The 17,658-nt window shown below is 34.2% G+C and overlaps 1 protein-coding gene across 2 annotated transcripts in view; it reads right to left on the bottom strand.

Annotated features, from left to right (window-relative positions):
- The window catches only part of TBC1D32 (TBC1 domain family member 32), a 197,984-nt gene that overhangs the window by 25,537 nt on the left and 154,789 nt on the right, over window positions 1–17,658 (bottom strand). For both annotated transcript variants that reach the window (XM_040239024.1, XM_040239025.1), the window contains 3 exons: window positions 11,400–11,469; window positions 9,569–9,684; window positions 7,742–7,896 (listed from right to left, as the gene is read on the bottom strand). In XM_040239024.1, coding sequence (XP_040094958.1) covers window positions 7,742–7,896; window positions 9,569–9,684; window positions 11,400–11,469 — 341 coding nt within the window. The remainder of the gene's footprint in view (window positions 1–7,741; window positions 7,897–9,568; window positions 9,685–11,399; window positions 11,470–17,658) is intronic.

Below are 17,658 nucleotides of genomic sequence, written 5' to 3'. Positions count from 1 at the left end.
GTTAATGACTCTAAAATATCAAAAGAGTTTATTTAGTTTGTCAGCTCAAGATATTTGCCTAATCAGCTTTTTCTAAGCTAATGTAAAATAACCCAAATCTAAACCTGAGTTACTAATAATTGAACTGAGAAATCCATAAGAAATTCATCTCTAAAATTGTGGTGCCTTCTCATTAATGAACCCAGGCTATCTATTTATCTATCTATAATTTATTTCATATATTTTATATTTATTTATATTTCTATGTGTATATATATCATATATGTATAGATACATATACACATATATTTACAAATGCATTTTTCAGCAATTTCTTCATAAAGTAAGTTATTTCAATTTAGCTCTTCAGTACAATTTATCATCATGAATGCTGTATGTTTTAATGTTACTGTAAACTCAATATCTAACCACAATACATTTTTTAAACAAAGAACAAACTTGAAGATGTAATTTTGAGTTAAGAAAAATTATTAGACTAGCAATTATATCCTATAGACTGATAAAAAATTTGATACTCAAATTGGATCTGCTATCATAATGAATAATAAAACATGAAAACTACTGATAAATCACTGATTTCAGAAACTTTCATATATAACTCAAATTTAAACTTACCTTTTTATCTTTATTGGGCAGCTCAAATTTTTTTAATAAAGGAAAGTTAATATTTTAAAATCAAATCAAATGCACATGTAACAATTACATGAGTTAAAATGAGAATTGTTGCAAATTTCATTGCTAAACTGTTTTTAAGAATTTATGTTTGAGTTATATAAGAAAATCAGTGATTTACCAGTAGTTTTCATGTTTTATCATTCATTATGATAAATAATGATTTATCATTTCATATTAGAGAAATATGTATTTGTGGAAACAGGTATAAATACATATTTTATAATAGGTTCTTAGGGATTTATCTCACAGCACACACACAAATTAATATTACATATTGATGACTGAAGACATATGCATCATATTAAATGAACATCCTGTAGTCAACTTCAGATGGATGTTCAGAGTTAAGAATAAAAATATGAACTGAATGAGAATTAGCATCCTTTGATTTATCTTCTTTTGTTGAGTACACAATGTGTTTTCACTGATTACTAGTTGCAGAGTAAAAATGATGAGTCTAATAAATATATGTAAGAGCAAAAAATCAACTCATACATATACAATACTTTAATTTTCAAGGCAAATTAGATAACAATTTTCTGAATATATATAATAAGAATGTAAAAATAATATATTTTAGAAATATTCTTACACAGTGTTCTCTAAGTTGCTTAATACAATATATTTAAGTTTGTATAGACATGGGGACAATAGATTAATTAATTATCTCAAAGAAAAAAACATTATTATGTAATGGGTTCCCAAAGATAAGGCAAGAATTCTTCTACTCTGATGAATTATACTCTGTTGGAAGAAATTTGCCACAAATTTTGGTAAACAACAAAACTCCGAGCACCAAGGCCTACACAGAATAGCTACTCAACAAACTGACTGAATGACAGTAAGATACTAATGATTACACCCTGTAATTACAATAAACTCTCTTATGACAACAGAAGTTTTGTTAACTGGTCTATTATCATTTTATAACTCTAATTTACAGTTAATGATATTCATAAACCAGATCAATGACCGCTCTGAGCCACATGAATGTAACAGAGAATTTTCTGAATCATCAAATTATAAATTATATTTGTTATACTTCTAGTGTTCTGATATATTTTGGTTAGTCACAACTCTTAAAAAGGATGGTAACTCAATAAAAGGTAACTCTAAAGAAAATTCAGAACATAGAATCAAGCAGAACACATACAGGATCACATCATTTAACAGATCACCTAAGTAACGTATAAACTAGCCTAATATCATGGAAAAAGTTATCAGTAAAACTTTTGGTTTGGGATATACTAAAACTGGCATGATATGAACCCATATGTTCATGTTATGCCATTTCTTTTCAATGATTAAAAATGAAAGATATGTGCTTAAAAAAAAACACAGTATGCAGTCTTAGTTTTTTTTCTTTCACTACAGGCAGTTTTGATGACTCATTTTATTCCTAACACGAAGGAAAACTTATGGATATTAAATACAAAGATGCTAATATAAAGACAAACTCCAAACCCATCCAAACTGATCCCATCCAATCCAGTCCAATCCTGCCCTCCACTCTAGGGATCTGCAGGCAGAGAACAAGCCGTATGTCATTGGCATTGCTGCAGCTGCTCTGTGAAGCATGTGCCACATGCACACCATGCAGAGGCCTGAACAGAAAACTCGGAGCTACCTTTTTGATTCAATTAACTCTAAGAAACAATATTTCTCCTCTCAGAAAAAAAAGAACCACACATAGGAAAAAGGAATCTTCTAAGATTCAAAGTCACATATATGAAGGGGAAAGGACTTTAGCGCTTATCTTCTTCCCAGTAAGTGGTTACCTGACTTACTACTGTTAATCCCTTGCAAATAGGTTACAGGTGTGCCATGACATGCTGATGATTATAACATTTAAATCTAAATGAACATTTCAATGCTATTAGAATTTTTAACTTTAAACCTCCTGTGTTGGATTATTATTAATTTATTTTATGAAAAGGAAGAATCAGATATTCATACACTTATCTATATAAAATAATTAAATGAATATAAAGTGACTATCCTATTCCATGATACTTTCTTGTAGAACTACACTAGTTAATTAGAATGCAACTTTATCCTGATTTATCATCAAGGAAGTTTTGTTTCTAAGTAAATTAAAATACTTCAGTTTTTATTTGAATTTAATTTGTTATCCTTTCTCATCTTTCAACTAACAGAGAAGGCATGCATGATTGCTATTTTTATTATAATTATTATTTGAGATTAGGTATTCCTCCATGGAAATAACTGATTTCTTGATCTTTCTTAATCTATATTTATTAACAGCTTTGATGTTAACAATTAGTCAAACTGATTCTTGATGAAATTCCATAAAGAATGATTATTTTATCATTCATGAAGAATTTTCTTAAAGACAAAACTGGAAGATAATTTAACTGTATCAGTACATTAAAGGGTTCTTCTTGTCTAAATGGCTTAAGGACACTTTTTTTTTCAAATTATTTTTATCTCACAGAAATAGAGTTTATAAATTTTTGAAAACTTTAATATTTCATTATTTCCTATATTGTTTCTCCTAAGCCAAATTTTAAAATCTTTTTGATGCAATTTGTTTATAACACTTTTAAGAATGTAGGGGAGCTCTCTTAAATACGTTTTCTAAAGTAATACAAGCCTACTGTCTTTTACATTTGTTGCTATTGTTCAGTCAGTCCTACCTTACTCTTTTACCCATGGGCTGCAAAGAGCTGGACACAACTGAAGTGATTTACTGCAAATGCACACCCATGGACTGCAGCACAGCAGGCTTTCCTGTCCATAACCAACTCTCGGAGCTTGCTCAAACTCATGTCCATTGAGTCAGTGATGCCATCCAACCATCTCATCCTCTGCTTCTCCCTTTTCCTTTTGCCCTCAGTCCTTCCCAGTATGAGGGCCTTTTCCAATCAGTCAGCTCATCAGGTGGCCCAAGTACTGAAGTTTCAGCATCAGTCCTTCCAATGAATAGTCAGGGTTGATTTCCTTCAGGATTGATTTGATCTTCTTGCAGTCCAAGGGACTCTCAAAAGTCCTCCAGCACCAGTTCAAAAACATCAATTTTCAGCACTCAGCCTTCTTTGTGGTTCAACCCTCACATATGTACATGACTACTGGAAAAACCAGTTTTGACTAGGCAGACCTTTGTTGGCAAAATGATGTCTCTGCTTTTTAATATGCTGTATAGGTTGATTATTGGAGAAGGAAACGGCAACCCACTCCAGTACTCTTGCCTGGAGAATCCCATGGTCGGCTATAGTCCATGGGGTCACAAAGAGTCCGACTCCACGGAGCGACTTCACTTTTCACTTTCACTTTCATAGGTTGATTATAGCTTTTTTTCCAAGGAGCAAGTATCTTTTAATTTCATGGCTGCAGTCACCATCTGCAGTGATTTTTGAGCACAAAGAAATAAAGTCTGTCACTATTTCCACATTTTACCCATCTATTTGCTATGAAATGATGGACTGGATGCTATGATCTTAGTTTTTTGAATGCTGTTTTAAGCCAGCTTTTTCACTCTCCTGTTTCACTTTCGTCAAAAGGCTCTTTAATTCCTCTTCGCTTTCTGCAATTAGGGTGGTATACCTGAGGTTATTGATATTTCTCCCAGCAATCTTGATTCCAGCTTGTGTTTCATTCAGCCTGGAATTTCACATGATGTACTCTGCATATAGGTTAAATAAGCAAGGTGACAATATACAGCCTTGAGATACCCCATTTCCAATTTTGAACCAGTTCATTATTCCATTGCTTCCTGACTTGCATACAGGTTTCTTGAGACAGGTAAAGTGGTCTGGTATTCCCATCTCTTTAAGAATTTTCCAGTTTGTTGTGATTCACAAAGTCAAAGGCTTTAGCGTCATCAATGAAGCAGAAGGAGATGTTTTTCTGGAATTCCCTTACTTTTTCTATAATCCAACGGATGTTGGGAATTTGATCTCTGGTTCCTCTGCCTTTTCTAAATCTACCTTTACATCTGGAATTTATCAGTTCACATATTGATGAAGCCTAGCTTGAAGGATTTTGAGCATTACCCTGCTAGCATGTGAAATGAGCACAACTGCACAACACTTTGAGCATTCTTTGGCATTGCCTTCCTTTGGGACTGGAATGAAAACTGACCTTTTCCAGTCCTGTGGCCATTGCTGAATTTTTAAAATTTGCCGGCATATTGAATGCAGCACTTTAACAGAATCATCTTCTAGGGTTTAAAATAGCTCAATGGAATTCCATCACCTCTACTAGCTTTGTATGCAGTAATGCTTCTAAAGGCTCACTTGACTTCACACTCCAAATGTCTGGCTCTTGGTGAGTGATCACACCATCACGTTTATCCAGGTCAATAAGATCTTTTTTGTACAGTTCTTCTGTGTATTCTCGCCACCTCTTAATATCTTCCGCTTCTGTTAGGTCCATACCATTCGTGCCATTTACTGGGCTCATCTTGGCATGAAATGTTCCCTTGGTATCTCTCATTTTCTTAAGGAGATCTCTAGTCTTTTCCCATTCTATTGTTTCCTCTATTTCTTTGCACTGATTGCTGAGGAAGGCTTTCTTATCTCTCCTTGCTATTCTTTGGAACTCTGCATTCAAATGGGTATATCTTTCCTTTTCTCCTTTGTCTTTCACTTCTTTTCTTAGTGATTTTTAAGGCCTCCTCAGACAACCATTTTGCCTTATTGCATTTATTTCTCTTGGGGATGGTTTGGTCACCATTTCCTGTACAATGTTGTGAACCTCTGTCCACAGTTCTTCAGGCACTCTATCAGATGTAATCCCTTGAATCTATTTGTCACTTCAACTGTATAATCATAAGGGACTTGAATGACCTAGTAGTTTTCCCTACTTTCTTCAATTAAAGTATGAATTTTATACATATCTATCTAAATATTAACTCATACATTCAGCATATTTACTGAATAATTATGGTGGGGCATGTCAGTGGACAAAACCTTGCCCCAGAGAGATTACATTTAAGTGTGCAAATAAGTAATAAATACATAAATTAAGGAGCATATTTGGAATCAATACAGGCCATGGAACAAAAGGAAAAAAAATAGAACAAGGGAATGGGGTTCAGGGCAAACAGGCTGAAGCTTTTTTGAGGTTAATTACATTAACATGGTATTGTGCTAAAGATGGTGGAAAAGTCTGTGCTATTAATGGCTAATGCTGAAGTGTCTTTAACATGTCTTTTGGCAAACGCAGATTTGTATTTTGTCAACCTGCATAGAAAGTGTCAATGTAATGCTTAGAACCAAGGAACAAATATAATAGAAAAGGGCCACTTTTAAAGTAATATATTAAGTCTTCTATCACATGCACTAACAAGTAAAATGACACAGCAAAAAAAAAAAAAAAAACCCAATCCAAAAGATTAAATTAAAAGTTTAAATAAAAAACATTTAAACTATGGAGTGGTGATTATACAGACATTAGTAACTGCACTTAGCTAACAGTTCTAGACAGAATCCTGAAAGAGCCATGTTAGCAGAATGTTATTTGCTTTACAAAGACAGTAAAACAAACTACTGGTAATAAAATATTCAACTTGGTTTATCTATAGTTGAAAAGAAAAAAATGATACTATAGAAGGCCCTGCATGAGTCTTCACTGATGATATAGCTGCACTAACAGAAAGGTATAAAGCTTTACATTGAGTTCATTCTAAAACCCTTGAGTAATGTCACTCCATTCCATTCACAAATCTATATTACATATCAAATGATGCTATCAAAATGGTTAATCTAATAAACTCAAAGCAATTAGAGTACTGCCTGATTTCAGTTTTAGGGGAAGAAATGCTATTAGAGCAACTCACTTGTGTTAAAAGTAAAATAATGTGTCAGAAAAAAGGTTTAAAGTGTCAAAGCAGAAATGCAATGTTATAAAATTATAGTTAAAAAGCAGTACACTGGTGATGTCTGGCAGGGTCACAATCTGAACACTAAAGTAGAATACTTAAAACTAGTGGCATGTAGGTATCTTTTCAAAATACTTGACATGAAAGTGTATGATGGACTTAAAATTTTTTCTCTAATTTACAAATGTAAGGTAAAAACTCTTTTGATAAGCATTTTAAGATATTCTAAATCTTCATGTACAATTTAAAGCATTGTCCAAATTCTGGTTAACAGAAGGAAAACAGTTCCACTGATTGGAGAAAAGCTAGTACATACTCTTTTGTCTTTGGTTCCTCCTTTTATGTGAGCAAATTTCTAGTTACAATTAAGTACAAGCAGGAGAAAGTCTTATTCAGGAATTGCATATAGCTATTTCAGACATAAATTATAAAATTTTAACATTTAATGTATTCCTTGGTGCTTTGCTTTTATTTTCTTTGTCACAAATACTTATTTTAAGAACATGTAATAAATGCTTTCATTTAACTTGACATCGATACTCTCTAGTCCCCTTAACAACTTATTCTTGGGTACTGTGTGACTCTGCTGTCCAAGTTCAGTCTGTCATGAAAAGCACTAGCATGGCTTATAATGGACACTTTCCCCAAGTTGGAGGTCTTAAATGCAGTAAGTAAAGCAAAATGCAGAATCATGAAAAAATTAGGAATACACTTATCTCTAAACTAAACTTGGTTCCCATAGAGCTAGTAAAATCTTTAAATAAAAAATACACTATAATATCTTAAACAAAACTCATCATAGATTGGCAAAATATATAAAATTAGTATGCTTTTTGATACAATATGGATAAAATTTCAACTAACATATTATTTTCTTATACTATAATTTAACCAGAGATTATAACAAAGTAACAATAAAAATATCCATTCAAAGGTTTTCTATTTATATATGGAATTTTCCAATTAAATGACAAGTTTAAAATTTAATAATGCACTTATTATTATTAATCCTTCATTCAGTTATCATTAGGTAAGACAGCAATTATTTGAGAAAATACCAAATGTGTATCTTCAAAACAATTCACTCAAAACTGCATTCAGATAGAAAATGAATACAGAGTATATAACACACTTTACAAATAAAATAATAAGATCCTATTGAATCTAAAGAGGATTTTCCTTAAAATTTAAAACACTCCTATAAAACAGACTGAGAAGTCTTACAGAAATATGTAGTCTTGGCAACCAAAGGAAAGCTGAAGTCAGAAGCCTGGAGAACTGCTGAAGAAATTGCAATGTTTTGTCTTTGTCCCCCAACATTATTATGAACAAAGAAGATACAAACCAGTCATGGCTAGTGTAATTCCTCTGCAAGCAGACTGAAAAGCATGGTTAAGGAACTGCTATAATGTTTTATCTTACATGGTGAAACATTAGAACTCTATAAATATTCATTTCCAGAATCTCTATCAAGAAAGATATTAACGATACTTAGCCCTCATTTTGTCTTCAACCAGCTTATAAGCTACTGATGTAAACGCCTGTGTGCATGCTCAGTTGTGTCTGACTCTCTGCCATGCCATGGACTGTAGCCTGCCAGGCTCCTCTTTTGCCATTTCCTTTTCCAGCAGATCTCCCCGACCCAGGGATCAAACCTGCATCTCCTGTGCCTCCTACACTGGCAAGCAGATTCTAAAATTAAACTTTATTAATAAAAAAAAAGCTACTTGCACAGTAACTATTTTAATATACTATTTGCTGACACGTCCAGGGGAGGCCAAAATCACCAGAAACTAGAGGAAAAAACTATACGCTTTGTGGAAACACACTGTTCAAGTCATTAACACAACAGCACCATCCTTTCTCTAGATTAGGTTATCTGTCAAATTATCAGCATAATCAAGTATTTTAAAAGTCCACATATTTTTAGAATTCAGTAAACCTCAACATTCAGAAAACAAAGATCATGGCATCTGGTCCCATCACTTCATGGGAAATAGATGGGGAAACAGTGGAACCAGTGTCAGACTTTATTTTTTGGGGCTCCATAATCATTGCAGATGGTGATTGCAGCCATGAAATTAAAAGACACTTACTCCTTGGAAGGAAAGTTATGACCAACCTAGATAGCATATTGAAAAGCTGAGACATTACTTTGCCAACAAAGGTCCATCTAGTCAAGGCTATGGTTTTTCCAGTGGCCATGTATGGTTGAGAGAGTTGGACTGTGAAGAAAGCTGAGCACCAAAGAATTGATGCTTTTGAACTGTGGTGTTGGAGAAGACTCTTAAGGGTCCCTTGGACTGCAAGGAGATCCAAGCAGTCCATTTTAAAGGAGATCAGCCCTGGGTGTTCTTTGCAAGCAATGATGCTAAAGCTGAAATTCCAGTACTTTGGCCACCTCATGCGAAGAGCTGACTCATTGGAAAAGACTCTGATGCTGGGAGGGATTGGGGGCAGGAGGAAAAGGAGATGACAGAGGATGAGATGGGTGGATGGCATCACCGACTTGATGGACGTGAGTCTGAGTGAACTCCAGGAGATGGTGATGGGACAGGGAGGCCTGGCGTGCTGCGATTCATGGGGTCGCAGAGAGTTGGACACGACTGAGTGAATGAACTGAACTGAACTGAACTGAACTGAATGCAACTGACTTGTATAAACTTTTTTCTTGAAGTCAAACTCTATTTCTGAAAGATAACCAATACAAATAAAATAAATGGATGTTTTATTCTTATTCTAGATTTACTAAATCTAGAGCATTATTTTGATTTACTAAACCTATTTTAAATGTTCTCTATATACACCCGAAAATACATTCTAATAACTAATTATTCAAGATTTAACTAATAAGGTTGAATTTAATAATTAGTACTCAATCTAATAAAGTATCTATCTAAAATAATAGAATAAAATACTATAAAGATATAGCAAATCACTAATATAGGTTAAAGTATTATTTTCCTACAAAAGTTTTAAAGTATTCCGTCCAAGAATTCTGAAAGGCATATGAAGAAAGTTAAAGTACTGTCAGTCATTTAGAAAGGATATGAAGAGGAGATTTTATAGAAGCTTGCTGCTGTTTCAGGAATCTCTCACAATGCTTTAAAACCAAGGTAAGATCATTTTCTGCACCATCTTTTAACAGGTTGAGGAACTTGCCATACCTAAATTAAATGTCCAGAAAACATACAAAATGAAAAATGTTAGGCCTTGCATAGTAAATTCATTTTTAAAAATTCATCAAACTGTAGTTCTCTTGAGATCTCATAGTTTTAAGTTTCAAATTTCCACTTTTGGCATAACTATTATATAGAGCACTCATGAAAGAATAACACCTAGTATATGTACCTGATAATTATGATATATCAGAATTTGCAGTATTCATCTGGTAAATACAGTAACTTTAAAGGAAAATGAAGTAGTAATGAAAGAATAAAACATGGATACTACAGATGAGTAGTAGAATATAAGCACTTTTTTCTTGAATTTAATCTACAACATGGAATGCTGACAGGCTAGCTTGACAGAATGCTAAGTCTAGAAACAATTTTAGGGTTCATTTAGTCAGTGATTCTACACGAGCATGGCACTGTTTTGGAAGTTTACGGGAGTGTTTTCGTTTGCCACAGTGACTGGAGGACCACTGATACTTGATGAGTGAATGTCAGGAGGTTAGACATGGGACAGTCAGCCCTGCACAGTAACAACTTATAAATGCCCTACCTATTATTTGTATAGATAAAAAATTTATTTATAATTATCTGAAATTAATTGTGCTTCATATAAAATCATAATATATTAGTCTTATTTATTATACACTGAACAAAACCAAGTGTAAGTTAGGGAAAGAGTTCCTTCGCTTTGCCTGAAGCCTTCCTAAGACTTTTCATAATTTTGCAAAGTCCCTTTGTTAGTGACAACCCTCTTGTAATATTTGAAACACTAAAATAAAATCCATCTCCATTTGTAGCTGCCCCATAGCTACAATGATTCATAGGTGCCAGCTATGTCTCATACTGTAGCTGTATACAAACATTTCATTATAAATCACTTTCCGTTTATGTCTTAACAATAAGACATCATGAATTAAAAAAAATATGTGACTAGCTTGCTCATATTATCTATGGATTCAATTTTAGAATGGAAATAGGTCATTACAGCATAAAAGGCAGGTATAGGGTCACAAAACATAATCAGTGGGTTATATACCCTATGTGATATAGGTGGATGTGCTAGAATCACGATCATAGTTTTTATTATAATGCTATCAATCTACAGTCTTTTTTAAAAACTTTCACATGCATCTTCTTTATACTTAATTCTGAAGATGATCCAACAGAACAGATAGAATGGGCCTGTCAAGATCCCCATTTAATAATGAAGGGCTCATACCTTAACACCCAGTCTGTTTAGCTTGTCCATTTCTTTTGAAAATTGTAATTTGAGTATGAAAAATTCAAACTACTATAGTTTATTTACTCTGCTTTTACTTATGCATCTATCATTAAGATACTTTTATAATCATTAACTATAGTTATAGCCTGAAAATAAAAATTAATCATAGTTTAGCAAGTGGTATGACTGTGCTACCAACGTGCTGATACTTAAAATGTTTCTTTGGAAAAACCTGATTGTCATAGAGACTTAAATATGCTGTAATTAGCCTCTGAAATAATAATGAACCATAATGATTTACCTGCAAGGGTAATTTAACCATGTGCCAATATCCTCAAAACAAAGTTATCATTTTCTGAATGATAAACTCTGTATTTAAACTATACAAAATAGTTGATTGTTAACTTAAATACTATTAAGCACATATTAGCTAGATAAAAACAAATTCTAGAAATGCACAGGGAAATATTTCCCTATAATATACCTGACAGTCATTTTAATGCCAAGCTGTTGCACAGATGAAAGATTTTCATTCTTCACATTTGCATCAGTAGCTAAAAACAATAGAACACTGGGTTATAAAAGTCTGCATAATAATCACATTTTAATTGAAAATTGATGAAAGCAATATTTTTACATATTTTAATGTGAATCTTCAAAACACAGTGATGAATCCTGTTCTTATAAGAGCTGTCAGTTACATTTTTCAAAAAAATTAACAGGAAACCTTTTACAAAATAGTTTTTTTTGGCCTATAAAATAGCATTTAAAAATATATTAAATACAAAACAAATAATCATAATTTTCAAGCAATCTACTTTTACTTGGTTCTCCAAACACAAAAGTCATAACACAAAAATGGTCTAGAATATTGTATTTTCATCAAGCAATGCATATATAAGATTCTGAATTACAAATATAGGTAAGAATGGCTGTTTACATCTTAAATATTTAAATGGTCAGTGTCAGAAAGGAATAATTGGTATTATTTTACTTAAAATGTACAGCAATTTACAAAAGTGGACTGAACAAGTTTATTCCTGCATATAGATATTCTTGATAGAGTACAAATTGTGGTCATCTTCCAAAAGTGAAAAAGGGGGTATACAGTACAGAGGACTGACTACAGGATAGGCTGAAAGTTTGGACTGGTCTTTGACAACACTGGATGACCAAATAAAAACTGAAGAGTCAATAGCATCACTAGGTAGCAAGGAGGGTCTAGCTGAAACTTTCAGTTTGGGGCTGACAAAACTGTAGTGTGTACACACATGTGTGTGCACACACACACACACTCACACATATAAATAAGGGAATTGCCAAGAATCATAAATTTACCTAGTGACAGATCTAGGTTTTCTGAATTCTGTATTGGCAGTTTTTTTTTTTTCCTATTACACACTGGTACATCTCATATTAACAATGCACCTACTTCACTCTTGAATTTATTCCTTAGTTTTAATAAATCCCTTCTTATAAAGTAGGTGTGGAGCACCATGCTAGAATCTATAAGGGATAAAAGATAAATCATACATCATGACCTAACAGAACTTTCCATGCAGTGTCAGAGATAAAATTTGTATATAGAAAATTCAGATAAAGATGTTTTAAAGTGCAAAGTGGAACAAAAATGATACAGGTGAAGGATTATGTGAATTCATAAGAGGAAGAGATTAGGAAGAAGTGGCATTCAAACTGAATTTTAAAATATGGGTAGACAAGAGGTAGAGAGATAGGTACGAATAAATTAAATATCACTGTTATTGACTATCTACTCTTTAAAGCAATAATAATTCATCTTTCTGCACTCCTGGTAAAGGTAACCTACTTCTAGTTTGCCAAGGACTTGCATGGACTTAACACTTAAAGTCTCAAGCCCTTAGGAACTTCTCACAGTCCTGTGCAAACCAGACTGGTTGGTCAACTACCTAGCCTAGAGGGGTAATTTCTTAAACAAAAATAAATAACAATTTAAAAAAATAAGCATCTGTTAATTTCTTGATAAGCTATATCTGACTTATTTTGATCAGAATACAGTCTTAGCAATATTGCTAAATTTCATAATGATAGCAATTAAGCTACAGTTTATATAGCTAAGAATCCCTTGATACTTATAACCATTATGGTGCTGGAAGATGAACCTCTGCATCTAGGGAAGAAGGATACCACTTCTGCACTTCTCCTAGCAAGAGGCTGAGCAAGGAAGACTACTCAATGTTTTCTACAGGTTTTTGAAACTAGAGTGACGATAGTATTCACCGACAATGCTCTGCATTAATTATAGGGCTATGCCCCAAGCCAGGCTTCAGCAATACATGAACCGTGAACTTCCAGATGTTTAAGTTGGCTTTAGAAAAAGCAGATGAACCAGAGATCAAATTGCCAACATCTGCTGAATCATCGAAAAAGCAAAAGAGTTCCAGAAAAACATTTATTTCTGCTTTATTGACTATGTCAAAGCTTTTGACTGTGTGGATCACAATAAACTGTGGAAAATTCTGAAAGAGATGGGAATACCAGACCACCTGATCTGCCTATTGAGAAACCTACATGCAGGTCAGGAAGCAACAGTCAGAACTGGACATGGAACAACAGACTGATTCCAAACAGGAAAGGTAGTACGTCAAGGCTGTATATTGTCACCCTGCTTATTTAACTTCTATGCAGAGTACATCATGAGAAATGGCAATCAAGATTGCCGGAAGAAGTATCAATAACCTCAGATATGCAGATGACACCACCGTTATGGCAGAAAGTGAAGAGAAACTAAAAAGCTTCTTGATGAAAGTGAAAGAGGAGAGTGAAAATGTTGCCTTAAAGCTCAACATTCAGAAAACGAAGATCATGGCATCTGGTCCCATCACTTCATGGGAAATAGATGGGGAAACAGTGGAAACAGTGGCAGACTTTTTTGGGGGGCTCCAAAATCACTGCAGATGGTGACTGCAGCCATGAAATTGATGCTTACTCCTTGAAAGGAAAATTATGACCAACCTAGATAGCATATTGAAAAGCAGAGACATTACTTTGCCAACTAAGGTCCGTCTAGTCAAGGCTATGGTTTTTCCAGTGGTCATGTACGGACGTGAGAGTTGGACTGTGAAGAAAGCTGAGCACCGAAGAATCGATGCTTTTGAACTGTGGTGTTGGAGAAGACTCTTGAGAGTCCCTTGGACAAAAATAAATAACAATTTTAAAAAATAAGTGTCTGTTAATTTCTTGATAAGCTACATCTGACTTATACTTATTTTGATCACAATACAGTCTTAGCAATGTTGCTAAATTTCATAATGATAGCTACAGTTTAGATGGACCTCTACAGTTTACTTCTATGCACTGAGTTGAAATCCACACTTAAAGAAGTAAAACAGAACTTTAGAGATAGTTTCAATTGGACAGTCATAGCTTGCGGCACAAATTTTATTTTAAAAAAGGTACCAGTTAAATCTCCAAAAAGATTTTTAAAGGAGAATATATGACCTACTAAGTATACCAAAACAAACATCACATATCCACTCAAAAAATTGCTAGGATGATAAAGATTTAGGTGACTTCAGAGTGAATAAAATTCCACTGAATGTTTCTTTTAGTAGGATGTTGGTCAGAAAATGGTTTATGGGTATATATCTAAAAAGAAGCTTCAATTTTAATTTGTATTTGACATACAGTATGACAACCTGACAGGCAGAAATGGATCTTGGACCACAAAAGTTGAGTGAAATAATCTTTGTTACACTTAACTTGGACTAAATACGATTTATGAAGCAGGAATTAAAATCTTCAGAAATAAAATGGAGCAAAATGATTAACTGAAATTCAATGAAAAAAATAGATGTATTCAGGGGACCCTGATACACTGCTGGGAACCAGTGCTTTACTGAAATGTGGATAATAGCGTGTGATACATAGCAATAAGTGATACACTGCTTAATAAACACTAAGAGGATGAATGAGGAGTTGAATGAATAAATGAACAAACATCCAATGAACAACAAAAACTGCTTTACATATCAAACAGGATGCAAGGTGGAGATGCAAATAGATATGAATTTAACATCTTTTTTTCTGTATATTGAAATCAAGAAACAAAAGGATAATATAACTCCCATTCCCCAGAGTCACTGCGAAGCATAACAAAGTAAGTTACTGAATAAAGGTAAATCAACCAATGACACCTATAGCATCAGACTTACCCTACTTACTCATCAATGCCTAATTCATTCTCAGCATTAACTATTTACAATAACCAATCATTTTAATTACAAATATAATAATCTCAGAACAAAATGAGTTGAAAAAATTACCTTAATGTTGACTGAAATTACTCATTGTGGTAATACATACTGTTTTACTTTTAATATAGAAAGCTAGCACAGAGCAGGAGTAGAAGAAATTAAATCTGTTTTGCTGGCACTTGACTAAACAAATTTTCTGGAGAAGGAAATGGCAACCCACTGCAATATTCTTGCCTAGAGAATCCCGAGGACAGAGGAGCCTGGTGGGCTGCTGTCCATAGGGTTGCACAGAGTTGGATACAAGTGAAGCGACTTAACATGCATGCATGCACTGGAGAAGGAAATGGCAACCCACTCCAGTGTTCCTGCCTGGAGAATCCCAAGGACAGAGGAGCCTGGTGGGCTGCTGTCTATGGGGTCACACGGAGTCAGACATGACTGAAGCAACTTAGCAGCAACAGCAGCAAACAAATTTTCAGAAGAGTAAAGCATATCTCCACTGGATGACAAACATAGTATTAGAAGAGCTGTTACAGTGTGACTGTTTACTGACTCTCCTGAAAGCCCTGCTATACCAGTAGCAGAGCCAGAAAACTTTCACTTCTAAAGAAGCCAACCAGTCCATTTCCTCCTGCCTTCTTCCTTACCGCAAATAAGCCTGAAGGTTCTGTACCTTCTTTTTAAATATAGGGTTGCTATCTATCCATTTTATTCAGTTTTTACTGCCATAAAATTTAATTCCTTATGACCAGTAAGCTAGTGTAAGTATCTCAGTCTCTAACTTACGTGTGTTGAATCACTTCAGTCATGTCCGACTCTTTGCAACCCCATGGACTGTAAACGACCAGGCTCCTCTGTCCATGGGGATTCTCCAGGCGAGAATACTGGCGTGGGTTGCCATGCCCTCCTCCAGGGGATCTTCCCCACCCAGGGACTGAACCAGCGTCTCCTGTGGCTCCTCCACTGCAGGCACATTCTTTACCACTGAGCTACCAGGAAAACCCGACTAATACAGTCAGCATTATTTGGAAAAAAGTATTATTCTTTTCCATGTCACTGATTACACAATTGCCCTTGCCTGCAAGACTCTTCCCCTTTTCTATTTCTTTCAGCTGTCATAGCCCAGGAGGCAGTTCTATCATTGTTTTTTCCTTTAATCTTCCACTATGATATTAGTTAACACTGATCACTCTCCACTGAATACCTATGGTATTACCACACAATTCCTCATTTGACAAAATCTCAATTCAAAAAGCTAACTTAATCGTTCTAGCACATTGCCTGAAACAAAGCAGCCAGCTGAGAAATGTCAGTTTTCCATTTCTTTACTTACTATTTACCATGTGCTGCAAATTAAATTAAATTCATCATTTTAGATACATGCTCTATTTCCCCTCTCCTTGTGGACAGGGTCATTCATATTATATACCTCCTTGCGATTTTCTAGCATACTCACAAATATCCTCCATAAAATTAAGACAGAAAAGAGCATATTTGCTGAATATCAAAAGAAAGTATAATGGACATTTAACTGCATATAATAAAGTTTAAAATATTTTAACAATGGAAAGGTGAAACAATGCAAAGTTCCCTGATATTTTTTCAAAATTTTGTTTAACATAAAGAGAAAAAGGATAAAATTGAAATATTTACCACCCTGAAAGGCTTACTTAATTTATCATTTTAAAGAAGCAATTATAGAAGGAAAAATCTCCAACACGTTCCAGGAAAATGAGCTGACAAACAGTTAACGTCTGTTAGGACTTGGAAAGGCACCTGTGTGGAGTTACAAACTGCAAATGTGCAGAACTTTTATCTGTTTGTTCTCTCCTCTTTCTTTAAGGGGATAAACAGCCAAACTAATTTGATTTTTCCAGATTTGCAAATTTTATAATGGATTGAAATCCTGAGGGAGCTAACAACAGATGGATGACTGTGTTATTCTAATTTCAGCTACCTTAGGGTTTAGCAAACTGTCATTTTTAAAAAGCCAATCAATTTCTCATTTCAAGAAACATGAAAAAACACTAAATATATCTATCTAGCCACTGCTTTGAAACATCTTTTATATCAAAACATGGTTTTTGTTTACTTAAAGTAAATACAGTAAAATTTTGTGATTGCAAACCATTGTTTCACTAGCCAAAAAATTAATGATAAAGGACGGGGATATCTAAAGCTATGAGAAGAAAACAATACTAGCAACAAACTTAGGACATATCATAATAATAAACAGTAATCAATCAACAGGAAGCCACTTTGTTTTCATTCATTCTCTAAAACACCACTGGATAGTTGTTTACTTGGAGCCTCTTAAGAATTTAAATTCACATTCAGGGTTTATCTGCCTAGATAATAGGCTTCCCCAGTAGCTCAGTGGTAAAGAATCTGCCTGCAATGCAGGAGACACAGGTTCCATCCCTGGGTCAGGAAGATCCCCTGGAGCAGGAAATGGCAACCCACTCCAGTATTCTTGCCTGGGAAATCTCAAGGACAGAAGAGCCTGGT

This window comes from Oryx dammah, unplaced genomic scaffold (assembly GCF_014754425.2).
Source record: "Oryx dammah isolate SB20612 unplaced genomic scaffold, SCBI_Odam_1.1 HiC_scaffold_4, whole genome shotgun sequence".
Lineage (NCBI taxonomy): Eukaryota > Metazoa > Chordata > Mammalia > Artiodactyla > Bovidae > Oryx > Oryx dammah.
This window is presented reverse-complemented; position numbering and strand designations above follow the sequence as displayed.